At 47.5% G+C, this 21,342-nt stretch overlaps 1 protein-coding gene across 2 annotated transcripts; it reads left to right on the top strand.

The window, feature by feature from the left end:
- Positions 1–277: 277 nt before the first annotated feature.
- On the top strand, positions 278–20,508 carry Larp6 (La ribonucleoprotein 6, translational regulator). Of its 2 annotated transcripts, none has more exons than XM_028867320.2 (3): positions 278–958; positions 13,245–13,452; positions 18,952–20,508. In XM_028867320.2, exons 1-3 carry the CDS (start codon positions 759–761, stop codon positions 20,017–20,019), a joined length of 1,476 nt encoding a protein of 491 aa, XP_028723153.1. In that variant the 5' UTR covers positions 278–758; the 3' UTR covers positions 20,020–20,508. The 2 variants fall into 2 exon arrangements, with proteins under 2 accessions (XP_028723153.1, XP_028723149.1); XM_028867316.2 differs by having other exon boundaries at positions 284–958; positions 13,242–13,452.
- Positions 20,509–21,342: the final 834 nt, after the last annotated feature.

The raw sequence follows: 21,342 nt of genomic DNA, 5'->3' as shown, positions 1-21,342 counted from the left end.
CAAACTCAAGTCTTACCATGTTCCTTGTTTCTGGGTATTAAGGCGGCTAAGACAGAACTCATCTTAAGGCTGTTAAAGCGTGGCAGGACTTCAGAGCATACTGGCATTTAAATAGTCCTTTTATTCACCCAATAAATATCTGAATGCTGTCTCAACACTATCTCAATACAACAGTGGTTTTGAAACTTAGGATGCCCCAGCATCTTTGAGAGCTCCTTAAAATGCAGATCCTGATTCAGGCGGTTTGATCCTGGGCCTGACAATTTGCTTGTTAGATCAGCTGCTAGGTGTGTCTGGCGCTGTTAAGGGGACAGGACGCACCCTATCCTTAAGGTGGCTATGCCAGAACTAACGGTCGAGATTGTGTTTTCTCCCACCTTGGCGGGTCTGTCAGGGAGACAAGCCTGCGAGCTGTTGACCTGTGCCTGTCTCTGCTAGTCCAGCGCAAAGCCAGAAGCCAGCTGAGCTGTGTCTGTGCGCGCGGCAGGGAGGAGGGAGCCGTGGGGCTGGAGCACCACCAGACAGGGACACGGGGAGGGACTGGGTCTGGGATTTACCCCGGGACAGGCCTGTGCAGCGCCGGGAGTCGTCCCTGCGCGGGCGCTCAGGGCGGTGCCCGCGGTGCGGCGTGGGGCGGATCGCGACCCCCGTCCCTCCCCGGGGCTGAGTCGCCGCCGTGCGCGCGCCGCCCACGCGCGACCGTCGCTATCGCGGCCGCCCGGCTGGCCGGGCCTCGCCGCGCGGGGACCCTGCCAGCCATGGCCCAGCTCGGCGATCAGGCTCTGCCGGGGCCAGAGACCACGGTGCAGATCCGTGTGGCCATCCAGGAGGCCGAGGACGTGGAGGATCTGGAGGAGGACGCGGAAGGGACCTCTGCGCAGGCAGCGGGGGACCCAGCCCGGTACCTCAGTCCAGGCTGGGGCAGCGCCAGCGAGGAGGAGCCGAGCCGCGGGCACAGGTAGGCGAGGTGGCGCGGGCCTGGCGGGGGTACACGGGGCTCCCCAATGCGCGACAACTCACCAGGGCAGAGGGGTTGACTCAGCCCCGCCACAGAGATGGCAGACTGAGTCAGAGCCCGCTTTTGGGGGCAGTCTGTGCCCCAACCCTCAGCAGGTTTTGATTCTTGATTGACAAGGCTTCCTGGGATGGGGGCGGGGATCTGAGGGACCCGGACTTGAGGGGTACTCTGCGATCCAAAAAGAGAGATCTGCATGGGCCAACCTCACCATCCCTACTTCTGAAGGAGACGCCCCTTTCGGTAGATGCACCCCACTAGACACTTGACCTAGCCTGGAGTTGCCCCTGAGGCTGGGCCTCCTGATGGCATTGGTCCTAAAGATCCTTCATCGCCATCATCATCTGCTCTGATCATCTGTCTAATGGCTTCACTCGGCCTCTGGGTGGGCGCAGGCGAGGCACAGCTGACATATGCTGATGGGGGCGTCCAGGAGGGGGTGATTTCCTGGTGGAGCGATTGCCCTCAGCTGAGATGGCCGAAGGCCTTGCTGCTTCACCTTAGCCTGGGGGTTCCTGTTGCTGTCTGCCTGCTTGGCTGCCTTCTGTGCCTGGGGCTGGCTCCCCCACTGCTCACTGGTGAGTGGCTTAGAGTTGGTATGGCACCCGTCTGACCTTGCCCCTGGGCCCCGAGCTTTCTCCTCATCCAGACACCCATCACTAACGTAGGCCCTTTTGCAACCTTGGTTTCCTTATTGCGGTTAAAGAGACATCCCGCATGGAGCCAATGAGAAAAGAGACACGGTAACGACACTAGCAAATGCTGGGAAATGCCAAGGGGCCTTTGGTAAGAGTCCTCCTTTGAGATGCTCTGCACAGGCTCTCAACTGTGAAGACCCCGAGGAAGTACCTCCTCTATCACTAAGAGAAAGCTCAGTTCCAAAAAGGGAGCACACTGGGGCCACCCCCAGGGGGCTGCCCCATCCCCAGTTAAAAGAGACAGGACCCTGGTTAAAAGGGTCTGGAACCCAGAATTTCAGGCCAGATCAGCAGAGGCAGCCGTTGTAGGAGAAAAGGCCAGTCTTACAGTTTAGGGCAGGAACGGTGACATAATTTCGTGTCCTGGCATCCATTGTACAAAAAGCTCTCTCTATGCCCAGCATAAAAATGATGAGCATATAAAGACAGCCGCCAAGCCAGATAACCCCAGAGGTCATGCAGAATACCCCATGGCTTTGCTTGTCTGTAACTACAGCAAAAAGCTGTTCCCTCCTAAACAGCTAAGGCGAAGGCACCACTTATTTCTTGGTTCTAGAAAGATTCTCTACAGAGTCCTAGGAGAAACAGATCCTCAGGGCCATTTCCCTTGTCCCTCACAGGTCACTCCAGGGCCACCCTTCATCACTCTCAGCTCCAGCAGCTCAAGGATCATGGAGCCTTCAGCCCGCAATACTTTTTATTGCCTGCTGGCATAGAGTTGGTCCCTGAAAGTCCCTGTGGCTGATGGGCAGACACCTAGAGCATGTGGAGATTCAGCCAGAGGCAGGAGAATGCTGTCTCCTGTCTGGGTCCAGTGTGGTGAGGCAGTAGCTGCTCTATATGGATGTTCTCGGCTCCCAGTGCCTGAAGAAGGAGCCCCAGTTCCTACATCTGCTTAAGATTTAACACCCACCCACCTCATCCCCTCAGCCCATGGCTGCCTTCTGTCTGATTTCATGCTCCTGGGGCACTGTCCCCTGAGCATGGTGGCATGTGGGGGGAGGGGGGTGTTGGCCTGCATACTTCTGCCCACCCACATCTCCACTCTCTATTGGATTTCTTGTCAGCCTTGCAAACTTCAGCCTCTTCCCCACAGTCCCCGTGCCCCTCCCTGAGTGAGCTAGGTCGGTCTCTCTCCTCTGTGTTGTTTGGTACTCTGTGAATTTTAGGTCTAACACCTTTTACAGTCCTAAATCCACAGTTACACCTCCCTGGAAGGTCTCTAAGCTCTGTGCCTGCAGCTCCTGGCGAAGCACCAGAACGGAGCAGGCACCTAGTAACTGTGTGGGGGATGAGAACACTCACTTCATAGTGTGAAAAGCCACATGTCCCCCTCTGTGAGACAGTGAGACCCTTAGAGGCAGGGGCTTTGTCTTACCCCTTCCACATCCATGTACCTAGTCCTGAGGACAAGGAATACATGAACTATTACTGTTGTCACTTTGCCATATTTGTTAGATGCATACGATACACACAGTTTCTCCAGAACCATGTGGAAGTTATGCTGTACATTGAGACACACCTGAAATACTTCATCTTGTGACACTTAACAGGGATGTGCCCTAGGAAGCTGTTAACACTACCATTGCCAACTTGGAAAATGAGCAGTAACTCCCCAATATAACCTCCCAGATCGTCTTAACAGTCAAGTACCATGTTCAACGTCATCCCACAGTCATCTTCTAAAGCTGTCTCAAACCAGCAGCCAGTCAGTTCAGGCAGAGTTTGCCTAGTGTGCTGTTTCAGAAGAATCTTTTAGTAGAGAGTTCAGCTTCCTAAAAATGGTAAACCTGTAAAGACAGCAGCTGAGCCAGACCCTGGGAGGGGGAAATGCAGGTGCCCGTGGAGACCAGAAGAAGGCATCGCTCCCCAAATGTGGCAATGTTCTGAACAATTTAGCAACAATAAAAGTCTCTAGCAAATGTGAGATGTTTCTGGTGGTGCTTGCCCATGTTGTGACTTCGCTGCAGCCTTGCTGCCAAGCTTAGTGTACACATTTTGCCATGTGCATGCTGCCACACCGCCAAATGCCAGAAAATGCTGCCCCAAACAACTCAACTCAGATTCAAGACTGTGGGATGGTATTATTGATTGCAGTGTTTTTGCTGTGTGTACAAAGGGTTCTGCTCTCATAGAAACATGATGGTTTAATTATGGAAAACACAGGCTTTCTATTTTTTTCTAGTTAGTCATTCCTTGGTGTATATCAAATTAATTTTTTAATTGCTTAATTTTAAGGTTTTACTTTTATTCTATTTTTAATTGCACGTATGGAGGTGTACATGAGTGCAGGTTCTCACACAGACCAGAGAAAAGTGTCCAGTCCCCTGGTACTGGAGATGCAGGTAGTTATGAGCTGCCCAAAATGGGTGCTGGGACTCTGAACTCGGGTCCTTTGAAAGAGCAGCAAACACTCTTAACCTGTAAGCCATCTCTCCAACTCCTGATTGGCTGGTTGATTTTAAAAATTGCTCTCTGCGTTGCTGACTTGAGCTTCACGGAAATAGTTTTAAGTGAGTTTTGGCTTGTCCTTGACACAGAGCTTCCAGTCAATTCTGAAGTGGCTCTAGACATTTTCTACCACTTTGCATTACATATTTATGCAAAGCAATGTTGTCAGCATTGACAATGAAAAATATTAATCAAAACAATAACCATCTCTGAAAAATGTGGAGAATGCTCTTCATCCTGCAGTACCAAGTGTAAGCCAAGGCTCCACTTCTTCTGTAAGAGCAAGCATGTCCATCTCAGCATTTGTGTGCCAATTTGTTTTGTCTTTAATAAATGATAAAATTAGGGCGTTGGAGAAATGGCGCAATGGTTAAGAGTTCCAGCTGCAATTCCAGAGGACTTGGGTTTGATTTCCAGCACCCATACGGCTGTAACTCCAGGTCAGGGGATGCTCTGGGTTCAGTGGGTACTTCATGCAAGTGGTGCAGAGCCATACATGCAGCCCAAAATACCCGTGTGCATAAAATAAAATTAAAAATTATTATCAATGAGTTATTTTAAAATAAATGTCTTTATTATTTGTCACCAATAAATATTTAGTTTATATACCTCTGTATATCTAAAGTCATATAAAAATTCTGGGGCAAAAAGGGTTTGCTAAGGGGAAAGTTTAAGAAACCCTCATCTGGAACATTCTTAACCTCTTTCTTTCTTCTAATGTTTTAATAGTTGAAGAATATAAGATCAGGCATTTTTTTCAAGTGTATCACTTTTAGGTCAGTTTCCATAGTTTCATTAACTTATTCCACTGTGCCATAGACTTCCTGTAGAAGCAGAAGTTAGGGGTTAAGGGGTTAATTGAATTTGGACTAACCATTTTGGCGAGAGTATTTCGTAGGCTGTTCCTTGACACTGTTATGTCACCTCAGGAGACTTCGTCTCACCATTACTGATGCTAAATTTGACTATATGGTTAAAGGCATTTCTCTGTCATACAGATCTGTCTTCGTGGTCCTCCTGTCTTCATTGATGGATATACCACAGCTTTTTTATTTGTATATGTTGAACCATCCTTGCACTCCAGGAATAAGTCCTGCTTGATTATGGTGGATGATACTTTTATTTATTTTAATTTAAAAAATTTAATTTATATTAATTGTGTATATATGGGCATATGGGTTCCCCCAGATGCCAAAGGAAAGCGTCAGCTCCCCCAGAGCTGGAGTTACAGGTGGTTGCCAGCTGCCTGACGTGAGTGCTAAGAACTAAACACTGGTCCTCTGTACAAGGAGTAATGCTGTGAACTGCTGGGCTATCTCTCCAGACCCAGCCCTTTTGTTTTTCTTGATTGTTTTAGCTTTAAGAAATAGAGTCTCAGCATGTTGCTCAGGCTGATGAACTCTTAGGATAAGTGGTCTATCTTCTTGCCTGAGCCTCCCAAGAAGCTGGGGCTGCAGGTGCACTCTCTAACTAGTGGGTAATAACCCTTTTAATCTGTTATTGACATCTGTTTGCATCTGTGCTCTTCAGGAGTTTTGGACTATAACATCCCTTCTTGTAGTGCCCTCGTCTGGCTCTAATAATGGAGCAATAGCTGTAAAACAAATTCGGGAGTATTTCATCCAATCAACTTTTGGGAATAAGTTTGAGAAGAATTGGTATTCATTCTTTCCTAAATGTTGATGAATTCCAGCAGCAAAGCCATCAAATCACAGACTTTCTTCTTTGATGGGAGATATTTGTTTTTAAATTAAAATTTGGTTTCATTATTTTATGTTTTGCTTGCATGTCTATGTATCACATACACGCAGTGCCTATGGAGGCCAGAAGAAGGTATCAGATATATGGATCTGGAGGTAACAGGTCATTTGTAAGTTGTCAAGTGAGTGCTGGGAACTGAACTTGCGTCCTCTGGAAGAGCAGCCAGTGCTCTTAACCACTGAGCCACCTCTCCAACCCCTCTCCTTTGGAAAAGAACTCTGGATTGTCCAAGGGTTCCTCCCAATGAGGCCAGAAGAAAGAGTTAATTATCTCATCGTAATTTCTGTGTCAGTGTTAACAATCTTACTGAATGCTTTAAATGAGGGCCTTTCCTCAAACTTGAGCTTTCTCTCATTTCTATTCATGGATTTTTACATGTTTTCTTGTGTTATAATTAGTCACAGTCATAACTTTCGATGTTTAGACTGTCTATCGTGTAGCTGGAGGTGTCCCTTCACCACACGCACCCTTTGGATGCACGTCCTTTTGGTTTTGAGCAGGACCTCACTTTCGGGAACTCCGCATTCCGGGCTTCATTTGTACTTTTCCTACTCCAGTCATGGAAATTAGCCATTTCCACAGGAATCCTTGGCTTTCTGAAACACGAGCGAGAAAGGGTTTAGAAACCAAGACCTAATATCAAAAGTGCTTGTTTCCACCAGGGCACCATCACTTTCAGGGTCCTTCCAGGCACAGGACTGCTTTTAGAAATAAATCTGTATAATAATTCAATTTTAACATTACACGATTTTGCTGTTATTTCCCTTTTTTCACACTGAGAATTTTGACTCCCTATGATGTCTGTAAGAATAGATGAGAACTGGTGGGCCATCCATGAAGCACATACCGCCTTTACCAGTGGCACCTAAACATGATTTGACACCTTTTCCAAAGTTGAAAGCATCTCCAGATGTTTTCTGCATATCTCAATGAAGAGCCATTATTTTAAAAAAGAAAAAGAAAAGGGGGGGGAAGGATTTTTTAAATGTGTGTGTGACTGACTCATGTGTGTGCAGGTGCCATCTGAGGCCAAAAGAGGACACTGGGTTTCCTGGAGCAGGAGTCAGCTGCCCAGTGTGGGTGCTGGGAACCAAACTTCCAAGTGCTCTTGACTGCTGAGCCATCTCCTCAGCCCCAACCGTTATCGTTTGTTTCTGTCTTTCTGCAGTGCTGAAGGCTGAACCCAGGACCTTGTGCAAGCTAGGCAGGTGTTCTGCCACTGAGCTCCTTCCTCAGCCCAGAATCCTTTGGTGTCTGTATATTTTGTCACGTTGACTGCCCTCTTTGGAACTAACTCTGACTCAGTCTCTTATTTAGAAGTGAATCAAAAACACACTACACAGACGGTTCTGAACAGAAGTGTTTTTACACACGGTCTTTCCTCTTTGTGTTCCCTGTCCTTGTTGTTGTTCATGGATGTCCTTGCCTTTGTGGCCCAAACACGCTGATAGATTAGTATGAATGCACACACTCTCCCCTGGGCTGGGAGGTCTAGTGAGGATCTCGTGACTCCATGTTTGTTTGGGTGTTTTCCACTCTCAGAATGTCTTTTGATTAACCACTGAGTCAACACACCCACATTAGTTTGAGATTTTATGAGAAAAACAGCTTTGGAGATTTTACTCAATTTCCCCCCAAATTCCTTATAAAAGAGATAAATATTACAGGAGTGCTGCCCAAAGCTGATCATCTATTTTGATTTAGTTTCTACCCGCTGTGTTAATTTCAAACCAAATTACAATCATAGCAAAAGAAATTCTCAGTTTGCAATGTTTTATGTGAACAGCAATGTTTAAGTATAAAACTTTAAGCCTCTGGGTTTTTTTGTTTTGTTTTTGGGTTTTTTTTTTGTTGTTGTTTTTGTTTTTTGTTTTTTTGAGATGGGCATAGCCCAGGATAGCCTGAAATTTCTAGGTAGCTTAGGGTAACTAAACTCCTGGTCCTCCTGCTTTCGCTTTTCAAAAGCTCGAGCTAAAGGCATGCATCTCCATACCTACTTTATGAGGTGCTGGGATCAAACTCAGGACTTCCTCTATGCTTGGTAAACACTGAGCTCATCCATATCCTCACGTCTTCTTCAAGAGGAGTTCATATATATTTACCAGTAAGTATACTTCATTTCTAGAACAGTCTCTGAGAGCCAGGTGTGGTGGTGCACGCCTTTCATTTCAGCACTCAGGAGGCAGAGTTCTATGAGTTCAAAGCCACACTGGTCTATAAATAGAGTTCTAGGCCAGCCAAGGCTACATAGTGATCTTGTCTCAAAACAACAACAAAGGTCTCTGTAGATATGAATTACTTTAACAAAACCTATTTGCTTTATATTACAAACACTTTTAAAACTTGCTACTATGTGTAAGCCTCTCAAATGGTGCCAGAATAAGAGAAGCCAATCTGACTTGTATCTTCAACTTGGCTTTGGGGGGGGGGGCAGGGGCTAGTAAGACGCGCACATGAGGAGCAAGGACACGGATACAGAAGAGCACTAGCAAAGGTGATTTCCCCCCGAAGGTCACTTGGGAGCTGCATGGCTAAGAAGGGGGGGGGGCAAGCCATTCGAGGAGTCAGAAGTAGCGCGTGCAAAGGTGTGAAGCGAGGAAGCTTGTGACACAGGGGTCTTTCTGTTTGCTTGGAGCAAAGGACACTGAGGAAAGTAAATGGATCTGAGCTTGCCTGGTGGAGACAGCTGGGTTCTAAGTGCATCTGAATATGCAGCTAAGCACTGGAGGCTTCGTCCGGTGGGCAATGGGGACCGCATTGCCATCAGTAGTAATGTCGTCAAGATAGAACAGCTGCATACTCCAACAGCCTCTTCACAATATGTGATGTGGCGTAGTGTGGAGGAGGCTGGAGCCCAAAATACAGTGCGGGAGGTGGGAGGAGGTGGGAGATGGAACACAGAAAGGCTCTGCTCGGGAAATGTATGAAAATACAAGAATAAAAAGAAAGGCAATATCTGATGGGTAATTTAATTTACATTTTCCCTTTAGACGTGTTTGCCAGCCTCTGTCTAGCAGCAAAGAGAGCCGGGTAACATGGCAGGTACTGCCAAGCAGGAGGAAGGAAGGGAGGTTGTCTCTGAAGGAACTGAAGGTGTCGCCGAGTTCTGGAGAAGCTAAGGAGAGCTGCAGCTGCAGGGAAAAGCTGGGTGATTCTCTTGTGTTTGCTCTACATTGGAGCCTGCCCCCATCAAGTGTTTAGAGCCAACTGGGAAGAAAACCAAGGGTAGAGAGCTTCAGGGGGAGCCATTTAACCCACTAAGAGAGGTTCTGGGTCCTCCTCCTTCTGACTAGTACACAGAGCTTAGCGTCCCTCCTGAAGAGGAGGCAAGGGATCCTGATTTCTTCCAAGGGAAAGGAATGCTTCTAGGTGGAGAAACCTTTCCAGCACAGTGTGAAGTCATGTTGCTAACTGTATCCTAATGTGATGTACGGAGGATGGAAGTTTACCCCTGTGGTCCTCCTTCCCGGATCCTATGCCTTAAAATAATCACGGTGGAGGCAACAGAGAAACCTCAATGGCAAGACATTCCACAACATACGTAACTAGTACATTCCAACACCGTCCAAGTCATCACAGATAAGGACATCTGAAGAAAGTCAGAGCCAAGAGGAGCCTCGGGAGATATGTAATACAGCATGTCATCAGGATTCCTGGGTGGGATCCTTTAGGGAAAATGATGGAAGTCTTAACTATGTACTTCAGTTAATGATACTGCATAATTGTCCTCGTTAAGAAGTTCACCACAGTATTAGGAGACATTAATAATAAATATGCCTGGTGTGAGGCATATGGAACTCACTGTGCTATTTTAATAACTTTTCTGCAACTCTAAAACTATTCTAAAATAAGCTTATTAAAATTTTAAACAAAAAAGTGAATTGTTTATTCGTCACTTGAAGCAAAGCAATAGCGTGAAAAATAATTAGAAGAACAGGCACCCCAGAACACAGAGGTGAGGTGTTTAAACAGTCAGCACTTGGGTGTTTAAAAAGTCAGGGCTCCAGTCAATACCCTGAGAGGGAATTTAAGCTACTATACCCACCAAATAAGAACAGTATGCTCTTAAAAGAGAACAGTCAAGGACTGGGAGACGGCTCAGTCAGTAATGTACTTGCTGTACAAGCATGAGAACCAGAATTTGGATCCCCAGGACCCACATCAATGTGGGGCAGGCATGGTGGTCCGCCTGTAAACCAGGCACATACTTATGTACCCGTATGCATGTGGACATTATCCCCCCCCCCACACACACACATATGCACACACGCACACATACAGGCATATGCAAAAAAAAAAAAAAAAGCAGGAGGATACAGTCATACAGTCTGAGGATCAAAAACTTCTTCACTACTAAGGCAAAGACAGATGCACACAAGGACGGATAAGCACAGATCAGTTCAGACAGTCACTTAACTATTAGGACACGTTCAGAAAAGAAATACAATCTTAGCTGGGTGTGGCAGTGCACTCTATAATCCCACCACATGGAAAGTATGGGCACTAAGATCTGGAGAATCCAAGGCTAGCCTGAACAACACAGTGATGTCAAGGCTAGCCTGGCCACCATTGTATGATCCGCCTTGAAAACAAAAATGGAAAAACAAAACTGTCTCAAAAGAGGTGGATGTGTAGCTCTGTGGTAGAGAGCTTGCCTGGTATGCTCAAGACCCTGGATTTGATCCCCACCCAGGACTTAAACAAATGTTATCTTAGCAAATAACTGCCCTGCAGGGAATGTGTTTACACAGCCACAATAATAAAACAGATTAACTTTCAACTTTCGTACCTATCTCTAGACAGCACTTGCAATATTATTTTGCAGCATAGAGCAAGGTAATAAACTATGGAAAATTGAGCAGAAGTTCTTCTGATCGAATTTGGAAGGTCGGAAGTGGAAGGGGAGACTGTGAAAGGTGGGACGACACAGCACATATCTATATAATGAGCAGTGATTGAGAGGATGCGAATGAAGTAAGAGACCATCTGAAATGTACGCTCAAAAGCAAACAGATCTGGGATGTGGCCCCACTGCCAGAGTAGTTACCTAGCACGCGTGAAGCCCTGGGCTGGATAGCCATCACCGTGTAAACTGGGCCTGGTGGTGAACACTTACATTCCCAGCACATGGGAGGTGGAGGCAAGAGGAACAGGTCACTTGGTTACATAATGAGTTCAAGGCTAGTCTGAACTACATGAAACTCTGTCTACAAATCCCCAAACAGACAGACGACAGACAGAAGGCTAGTAAAGAACCAACAGTAAAATAAAAATTTTAACGTTGGAAGAAGAGGCCATGGGATTTAAGTGACCCCAGATTCTCATTTTGTAATGGTATGCCTTCAAACACTACATCAGTGAAAATGACTACAAACACCTAGGGATTCTGAGCCCTGCAATAAAGATGTCTGTTAGGAGGTGGTGGGGGGCATAGGATGGGGTATATGATGATGGCCAGTGGAGAGTTTGGGCTGCACTCTGGTGCACTGGCAAACGATAGAACTTACTACAAATGACTCACACAGAGAGGGGGCAGACCAATAAGTTCTACTCCTGAACTGGAGCAGCTGATGCCTGATCAAGTGAACTCATAAACAAAGCAAGGTAGAAAAAAGGCATCGAGTGGAGCCTCTCAGGACCTAGGCTGGAGCCCTGGGCTTCCCAAGGCCGGCTGTGTCTGCTTCCTCTCTGCACAGCACTCATCTCCCACCTCACATGGGCCTGGGAGGATGGGGCACAGTCAGACCTCCCTGTCTGTGCAAGACCCCTCCAGAGACACCCCTCCAGAACATGTTTATCTGGGCTCCCATGCTCCACCTGGTCCTCTTGCACCTCGTCACAAGACTAAACACTGTCACCCACCTTCTCCATGCTCTCTTCCCTTGGGCATAGGTGTCTTGCTCTGTTTGGTTTCGTTCCCTCACATACCTGCCTGTTCTGCCTCTCCTTTCTCCTCCCATTTCTAAATGTTCATATCCTCCGAGCATCTACCCTTGAGTGGACATTGGGTCTCATTTGAACTGTACTCCCCAGTGGCTGTGACCACATGGCCATGAAGGAAGAGATGTTTCTCCCCAGCCAGATAACAGATCAAGTTCTGTTTTTGTATGGACTATCTCTGGCATGGCAGCATCTTGAAAAGCCCAGGGTTCCAGGACAGGCCCTGCGATCCGGATCCTCTTCTCTACTGTCTTCTAAAAATCACATCTGGAGGTGGGAAGATGGGGAGGGAAGACAAAACCATGTATGTCATCTGGGAACCAGTGCATTTTGCTGGCATCTGAGTGACACAGAAATCTCAGTGGATGGTGAATCTGTATTTTTACTCACCGCCCCCCACCATTTTTCAGCGTATTTTTGTGTAGGTGTGTTTGTATGTATACATGTACATGTGCATATATGTGGAGGACAGAGGCTGATATTGGTATCTTCTCAGTCATGCTCTATCTTATTTTATTTTATTTTTTTTTTGAGACAGAGCCTCTCTTTGAACCTGGGTTCCACCAATTTGTCTAGCCTTGCTGGCTGATACTCCAGGGATCTTTCTGTCTCTGCTTCCCTAACATTGGGATTACAGTCAGGCACCACCTTGTGTTGGCTTTTTACCTGTGTGCTAGGGATCTGAATTCAGGTCCTCATACTCGTGTGACACTTTACCAGTTGAGCTGTCTCCTCTGCCCTGTGTTATTATTCTCAAGGTCCTCTATACTTGTTAAAACAGAAACTTGATTCTCAGGTGATTGAGGACAGAACTTTCTGAATATTTTATGGTCATGTGGCCAACTGCCTTTAAGGAAGCTAATTCAGATGTGGCCAGTCTAATTTCCAAGGGTTGCTATGACAACCAGGTGCATGCTAGATGGTGTATAACCAACAGAGAAGTCATAAATGAAGGGTCCAGTTCAGATAAGATCAAATGTACACTCAAGGATAGATGCTTGGAGAATACGTACACTTGAAATGGTAGCAGAAGGAAGAGATGGAGCAGGGACCTGCTCCCTATCATGGTTCTAGGAAAGGATCTGCCAGGCTTCTCCCCAGCCAGCTTGGTTTTCGCCCGAATCTCCACCTTCATCCTGAGTAGCCATTTCCTGGTTTGTGTCTGTGCCCAAGTTCCTGGCTTTCCTGAGGACCTCATCGGCATGGGATTGGGGACCATCCAACTCTATGATGGGCTCACTTTTATATTAACATCCACAGTGGCTGACTCCAGATCAGGCCACGTTCTGGGCTCCTGGGGCCTGTGGCTTCCATCTGTGAATTTGGAGGATGAGAGTTCAACCCGTAACTAACTTGGCGTTTCCCTCTGGCCTCAGCAGCGCCACGACAAGTGGAGGCGAGAATGAGCACGAGGAACTGGAGCCGGAGTGGAAGCCCCCAGACGAGGAGCTTATCAGGAAGTTGGTCGATCAGATTGAGTTCTACTTTTCGGATGAGAACCTAGAGAAGGATGCCTTCCTGCTCAAGCATGTGCGAAGGAACAAGCTGGGCTACGTGAGCGTCAAGCTGCTCACCTCCTTCAAAAAGGTGAGGCCGGCTTCTCAGAGGCTGCTCAAGGCATTCGAGTCCGGGGTGTGGACCTTTGTGGTGTTAAACATTCTGTTGTTGTTTTGTTTGGCACCCCACCCCTCAGCCACAGGCCCTCCTGCCAAGAGAATTTTTAAATAAATATGACACCTGAAAAAGGGAAAAATTATCAAGAGAAGGGATTTAGTGGCACTCGGAGCTAACTCAGTCAATGAAGTCTTTACCGTACAAGCAGCAGAACCTGAATTTGATTCCCAGAAGCTACATGCAAAAAAACAAGCTTGGTTCCATGCCTGTACTTTCGGAGCTGGGGAGGTAGAAAAAGATCTGTGGGGCTAAGGGAGAAGCCATCTTAGCCTACTGGGTGAGCTCTATGCCAGTGAGAGGCCCTGTCTTGAATATAAATGAATAAATAGCAAAGTGTGTAGATCCTGAGAAGAATGACACTCAAGATTGACATCTGGTTCCCTATATGCATATACATATGCGCGCGCGCGCGCACACACACACACACACACACACACACACACACACACGAGGGTTATGAGAGCATTCTTGAGGATATACTTGCCTGCTATGTAAAGGGTTCTGAGTGCTAGGACAGATCTCAGCTGGTGGTGATTAAGAAACGCTGTGACTTGTCCTCAGGAAAGTTCGGGTCATCTTGCCTGGCACATGGATGCCCAGAGGGTGCTACACCAGAACAGAGGGTCCTGGAGACCTTGAGAGATGATGCCTGCCAGTCTAGAATTGCCTGACACCCAGTCAAGCCTTCCACTTGATAAGCTGAGTCAGTATGGGATGGGAGAGAACACACAGAACTCAGGGAGAAAATCCTGCTCTGGGACTCCAGCACGCTCTGCTCTCTGTGATACCAAAGGGAACTAACTCTAAGGGAATTCTGTGTCCCGGAGTGATCGATGCTGAGGGGCGCTGGCAGCCAAGCAGGAGACTGCCTGTCCCTGCTGTGGACAGATGCAGAACTTGGGCCCTAAACGTGCTGCTCTCCGAGGATTGACTGACCAGTTGGAATAATAACTCTGTATCTCCCTGGAGGGGAGTGTATTTACTAGAATGGAAAAAGCACTGTTCAGCTTGTTGCATCATGGCTTATGTAAGGAGTGGGTCCACATGAGAAGTGGGTCCTGGCCGAGATGTCGGCACACTCTATCCGAGAGCGATGGAGAAAGCTCTGTGCCTTGGAGCTCGTCTCTGCCCGGCTCCCTGGCATGCTCTGCCTTCTTCTTGGACTCTTTTCTTTTACTCATTCATCAAACAATATTCTTTGTATTTGATGAGTGTTGTGTTAAGTGCGCGAGGTACTAAATGAATATGGCATTCCGTCTTTCCTCGAAGCACTTATAGTCCAACGAAAGATAAGAGGTCCACGAAATGCTTCAGGGTAACCACAGACAAACTGATGGAAGACATAAAGGCATTTGGGGACTGGCTGATCAGAGCAATGGACCCTGTCTAGAGAACCGAGACGTCTTCTTGGAGTGCTGGCGTTGGGATGCGGTCTTGGAGGATGAGTAGGAATTGCAAAGTCCAGATGGGAAGGGATGCTTCATGTTCAGAGAACAAGTTCTGACATGAAAAATACTTCCAGGGTTGGGGACCCCTAAATGGAAAGGCCCCCCGATGTGCTCCCGAAGGGCTTCAAGAGCCACCCTGGCTCTCTCCCCTGTCCTAGCTGCCACTTACAGATCCACTCAGGAGCATCCTCTCTTTAAAATGAGCTGCAAGGTGGACACACTTGCATTCACACTCCCAAATTCCCATCCCCTAATTCACACCCCCAAACTCAGAGCAGAGACTCTTTTCCTTCTAGAGGATTTCCTGCTAATGGCAATGTGATAACATCCAAGAGGTAGGCGCCAAACGCAGGGAGTGTACAAAGCATGAGTGCCCCTTCTCGTCACTGTGACGAACACCTGACAACCACGGCAGAAGGCTTTGGGTCACGGCTGAAGGTGCACCCCGTCAGGTCAAGGAAGGCATGGCAGCAGGCGTGTGAGGCAGCTGGTCACGTGGGACACACAGTCAGGAATCAGGGAGAAGTGCGGCTGCTCGTCTTGTTTTCTCTTTTTCGTTCAGTCAGGAATCCTGGGCCTGAGATGGTACTACCCACGTTTAGGGCTCATCTTCCCTCGACAGTTAAATCTTTACGGAAGCATCCTCACAGATACATCCGGAGGTTTGTTTCCATAGACATTCTCAACCCAGTCAGGTTGACAATGATGGTCCATCATCACACAGAGTTTCTGACAAACTTACAAAGTTCTAGAGGTTGCACATGGCCAAACTTCTTTCTTAAAGGAAAACATTTATTTTACTTTATGTGTGTATGTGTGTGTGTTAGAGTATGTATGTGTACCATGTGTATGCAGTACCCTCAGAGTACAGAAGAGGGTGTCAGATCCTCTGCAACTGGAGTTACAGACTGTTGGGAGCCATCATGTGGGTGCTGGGGATTGAATTCAAGTCCTCTACAAGAGCAGCCAGTGTGCTTCACCACTGAGCCATCTCTCCAGCCCCAGTTCCTTTTCTGATGTGATATTGGAAACCGTCATAAAGCACCACAGACACAGACCTGAGATGCCCATAGATAACCAAGGTTTCCCAGAGGACCTGGCTCTCGCCTCTGTGTGTTCCCTAGTCTTCTACAGCGCTCCTCTCTGGAAGGACGTGGTCCTGCCCTAGTTCTCAGCCTACCTTGTAAGTCAGCACATGCTTCTGTGCTCCGACTTCAAGCTTAGGGAGGATTTCTTCGCCTCTCCCACATGCTCCCTTCCCAGCTGTTTTCACAGCTGGCTCCATCATCCCAGGCCTTGGCTTTCCTACAACCTTGCAGTGACCTTCATCTATCTCACTCTCTTCTGGATTCTCGATTGACTGACTTGTTCACTAGAAATCCAACCGTAGTCTCAGGTCTGCTTCTCTGTGGCATGCTGATCCCCCCAAGGTCTCTCTGTAGGTGACTTGGGGCTTTTTTGTGCTAATAATGAGAGAACACAGGCCAGAGTGCACAGTGCCCGCATTCCAGCAGTGTGTCAGTCAGGACTCAGGGCTCTGTGGAGGTTGCCTGCCCTGCCCAGGGAGCGAGCCTTCCTTTCTTGTTTTCTGTGCCTTTTCTGTTTGAAGCCCATGGGGAGTTCCTGGTTCCTCTGCAGATCAGCCTCATGGGCTAGGCCTCAGAGGACTCTGGGTAATTTCCCCATCCAGGCTCAGGTTACCCACCCCACCCACATCCACCAGTTCTCGGGGGATGACTCATCTCCCTGGCACACCCTTCACTGGAAGTGGGCCTCCACAAAATTGCCGTTTTATGAAATAAATATAGCTTTTCATATACTGCAGCATCAATACACATAGTTTCCATCTTGGGAGGGACAGGGAAGAGTTGTTTCATCATTTTTCTAGAGGCCCAGGTCAATGTGATTCCACTTGGTGTCTGTGCCTGTTACTCTTGGGGGAGATTACAGAGAAACAGGGAAGATCTTTTGGGGGCTTCTCTTGATCAACTGTAAATCACAGCTTCAGAGAATGCCAGACCTTCCAAATCCTTCCAAAGTAGCAGCCCATTCAGTGTGATGGCCTGCAATCCCAGCATTTTGGAGGGGTCATGAGTTTGAGTCCAGCCTGAACTATCGAGTGAAACCCTGTCTCGAAGAAGAAGAAGAAGAAGAAGAAGAAGAAGAAGAAGAAGAAGAAGAAGAAGAAGAAGAAGAAGAAGAAGAAGAAGAAGAAGAAGAAGAAGAAGAAGAAGAAGAAAAATCTGGGCTGGGGCTATAGCTCATGGAAGCCTGCTTGCCTGACATTCTGCATTCAGTCCCCAGTACTACCCAAAACTCACTTGTGACATATGTATTTGAAACAGTGATAGCATGTAGTTATTGAGTAGTCTTGGAGAGTGAACTGCTATTTTAAATTTTGTGTACAAATGTATTTCTCTCTATTTTTTTTCTGTTCATTTAACGTGTGTGTGTGTGTGTGTGTGTGTGTGTGTGTGTGTGTGTGTGTGTGTGGCATGCGCGTGCATGCACACATGTGTAAATGCAGATATGTAGTAGCTGGAGATTAATTTTCAGTGCCATTCCTCAGCAGCCAGCCACCTTATTTTTTGAGACAGGGTCCCTCCCCAGCCTGGACCTGGCTGGCTGGTGGCTGCTGGGATGATGAGCACATGTCATCCTGCCTGGATTTTTCACATGGTTCTGGGAGTCAAACTCAGGTCCTGCTGCTTGCATGACAAGCAAGCACTTGACCTGCTGAGCCGTCCCCCAAGTCCTCATTTCATCATTTCATCTTTGTAACAGGGCTAGGAGTAGACATTTTTTTTTTAATATCTCTATCCCTCAGATGAGCAGGGTGGATAGGTAAGAGGCTGGGAAAGTTTCCAAGTCTTCCTAGTGGATGGAGGTGAGGCTTGGGTCTATGTACACAAGAGAGAGTTTTAGAGAGTATGGAATCTGACCTGGGAGCCTGGGAGAATTCCTACTGTCCTGCGGTCCTCCATGGCCTGGCACTGCTCCAAACCCAGCTGTCCCGAGAAAGGAGGGCAGCATCTGGAGCTCCATGCATGATACCCAAGTTCAATTCCCAGTCCTGTTTAAAAAAAAAAAAGGCAAAAGATGCTTATGATCTGAAGAGAAACAAGAGCTATTGTTATTATTTCGGCTTTAGTCACTATAGCAAAGACTTGGAATCAATCTAGGCTGCCCACCAACAAATGAATGGATAATGAAAGATCTGGGGTGTGTGTGTGTGTGTGTGTGTGTGTGTGTGTGTGTGTGGTGTACTATGCAGCTCTAAAGAAAAAAAATGTAACCAACATTTGCAGGAAAATGGATGGACTTAGAATATATGATATTCAATGAAGTCACACAATCTCGGAAAGGAAAAAGAGATGTCCTCTCTGATATGCAGAATCTAGCCAACAGCATATGCATGTATGTGAACAACTATGCATGTGAGTGCAGTATAGCATGTAGAAAAGGGAGAAAGAATATTAATTAGGATGAGGAAGGACTGAACGCAGGTGGTGGGCATGAGTTAAGAAAGAGGATCTAAAGCTGGTTATCTTTCTAGTTCTCTTTTGCGGATTTTTCATTTTGGGTCGTGGATAACTGTGTAAAACACATTTGATAGTGAAAGTGTAGCCCAGTGTGAAACCCCACAGCTTCAGAATGGCTGTTCTAACTGTTCAGTGAGATACGCAGACTTTGGGTCTGGTTAATTTCACCATATGATTTTTTTTGAAAATTTTTATAATAAAGTTTATTACACATTTTTTAATGAAAGAAACCATTGAAGAAGTGGCTGGAGAAAGTTTTCCTTTACTCATTCTCCGACTGGTTGGTATTTGAGTGTCTCCCCCACTAGGTATGACTCAAGTCATTGGTGCTGCAGAGGTGAGGGGGGTCGGGAGGGGGATACAGAATGTACAAGTGTGGAGAGGAGAGGAGGTACCATTCAGACCTGCTTTGTGTTCTTTAGGTGAAACAACTCACACGGGACTGGAGGACCACAGCACATGCCCTGAAGTATTCAGTCACCCTGGAGTTGAATGAGGACCACCGGAAGGTTAGGAGGACCACCCCTGTGCCACTGTTCCCCAATGAGAACCTCCCCAGCAAGATGCTGCTGGTGTATGACCTACACCTGTCTACTAAGCTATGGGCCCCGGCCACGCCCCAAAAGAATGGAAGGGTGCAGGAGAAGGTGATGGAGCATCTGCTCAAGCTCTTTGGGACTTTTGGAGTCATCTCATCGGTGCGGATTCTCAAACCTGGGAGAGAGCTGCCCCCCGACATCCGGAGGATCAGCAGCCGCTACAGCCAGGTGGGGACCCAAGAGTGTGCCATCGTGGAGTTCGAGGAGGTAGATGCAGCCATTAAAGCCCATGAATTCATGGTCACTGAATCTCAAGGCAGGGACAACATGAAAGCTGTCTTGATTGGGATGAAGCCACCCAAAAAGAAACCTCTCAAAGATAAGAACCATGATGACGAGTCCACAGCAAGTACCCACCTAAGCAGGTCCCTGAACAAGAGAGTGGAGGAGCTGCAGTACATGGGGGATGAGTCTTCTGCCAACAGTTCCTCTGACCCTGAGAGCAATCCCACCTCTCCTATGGCTGGCCGCCGGCATATGGCCACCAACAAGCTCAGCCCTTCCGGTCACCAGAATATCTTTCTGAGCCCAAATGCCTCCCCATGCTCAAGCCCTTGGAGCAGCCCCTTGGCCCAGCGCAAGGGCGTCTCCAGAAAATCCCCACTGGCTGAAGAAGGTAGACTGAACTTTAGCACCAGCCCCGAGATCTTCCGGAAGTGCATGGATTATTCCTCGGACAGCAGCGTCACTCCCTCAGGCAGCCCCTGGGTTCGCAGACGACGCCAAGCTGAGATGGGGACACAGGAGAAAAGTCCAGGGGCAAGTCCCCTGCTGTCTCGGAAGATGCAGACCGCAGATGGGTTGCCTGTAGGGGTGCTGAGGCTGCCCAGAGGCCCCGACAACACCAGGGGCTTCCATGGTGGACACGAGCGAAGCCGAGCCTGTACATAATACCTTCTATTTTTCATACTGGCTCCACTGAAAACAAACTTTGTTTTCGAGGTCCTCACCAATAGCTAGCATGACAGAGAATGGAATTCAGTCCCCTTAGAAAGCTTTTGTATCCACGTAGACCTCTTAATTTATATATTTGTAAGGTATACACACTGTCCCGTGTGCCATGGTTTTCAGACCATCTTGTGGCTGGGAGGTCTTGCTCCCAGCATGGCCACTGCTTTGACAATGCCTAGAGTGTGTGAGTGTAATGTCTCTGAAGGGCTGTGGGACACAGGCTCTCTGGGGAGATCTAGCAGCGAGTCTGTCTGTCTCAACTGGCTTTTTTTCCTGCAATGACTGAGCTGTCCTTGGCAGGCCATGCAGTGGTTCCTCCTGAAGCCTCAAAGGAGTTTTTCTCAGTGGCAAATCCTTCAGCCAATAGCATGGTGTCTTATAGGACTGAGCGTCTATTCCCTGTCAAGTGAATAAATAATAAAACACCCACTGGGAGTCCCTTATCTGAGGTCACAGACCATACCCCTTAGACAAGGAACCCAACAAGAATATATTTTCTCTGTCTATCCCATAATGTACTCCCAGGGCAGTCCTGGACTCTCCTGGAGGTTTCTGGCAGTCTGGGACATCTGTCGTCACAATGAGTCTCACAGGATAGGCAGCTTTAGTTTCTGCTGATGTCCCCACAGCATCCCAGACCATCAGTTTTGACATCACCTGAGAACTTGCTAGAAACACACATTTCTAGGTCCCATCTCAGGCCAAGTGATTGAGAAACTGTCAGAGGAGGGATTATAGGTATGTTTTTAAAGATTTGTTCTTATCTTTATTTACATGTTTGTGCCTGTGTGAGTGTGTGCCATATGTGTGCCCATAGAAGCCAGAATGAGGCATCAGATCCACTGAAGTTGGGGTTATGGGTGTGAGCTGGGAACTCAACTTGGATCCTCGAGAAGAGCAGCAAGTGCTCTTACCCTGAGCATCTCTTCAGGCCTTGAATCTGGAGTTTGAAAGTCCTGCAGATGATTCTGATGTGTGCTAGTGTGAGAATCCTTGAGGTAACCAAAGCTGCAGGACCCCATGTCAGCCAGTCTGAACCCACGTCTCTCACTCCTGTTCTGTGACTTGGGGGTAGTATTAAGCTCCCTGAGCCTTCTGGTGTCCTGGGGCATGCTTTGCTGCATGGTAGTGTGAAATGTAGTCAGTCCTCCATAAATGTTGGCCCTATTTCCTCCTCATCTGGCTTATTGTCTGTTACCTTCAAAAGCCGTTTTGGATTACCACACCCTGGCCTAGAGTCCAATGTTGGCTTATTCGTGGGCT

This window comes from Peromyscus leucopus, chromosome 7, assembly GCF_004664715.2.
Source record: "Peromyscus leucopus breed LL Stock chromosome 7, UCI_PerLeu_2.1, whole genome shotgun sequence".
Taxonomy (NCBI): domain Eukaryota; kingdom Metazoa; phylum Chordata; class Mammalia; order Rodentia; family Cricetidae; genus Peromyscus; species Peromyscus leucopus.
The sequence above is the reverse complement of the archived record's forward strand: the minus strand, read 5'-3'. Positions and strand labels throughout refer to the sequence as shown.

What these genes read in the sequence shown, in the direction of transcription:
- Larp6 (XM_028867316.2), top strand. Translation starts at nt 759, where the DNA reads ATGGCCCAGCTCGGCGATCAGGCTCTGCCGGGGCCAGAGACCACGGTG. An exon ending in GAGCCGAGCCGCGGGCACAG is followed by an intron (nt 959 to 13,241) that starts GTAGGCGAGGTG and finishes CTCTGGCCTCAG; the next exon opens with CAGCGCCACGACAAGTGGAG. An exon ending in TGCTCACCTCCTTCAAAAAG is followed by an intron (nt 13,453 to 18,951) that starts GTGAGGCCGGCT and finishes TGTGTTCTTTAG; the next exon opens with GTGAAACAACTCACACGGGA.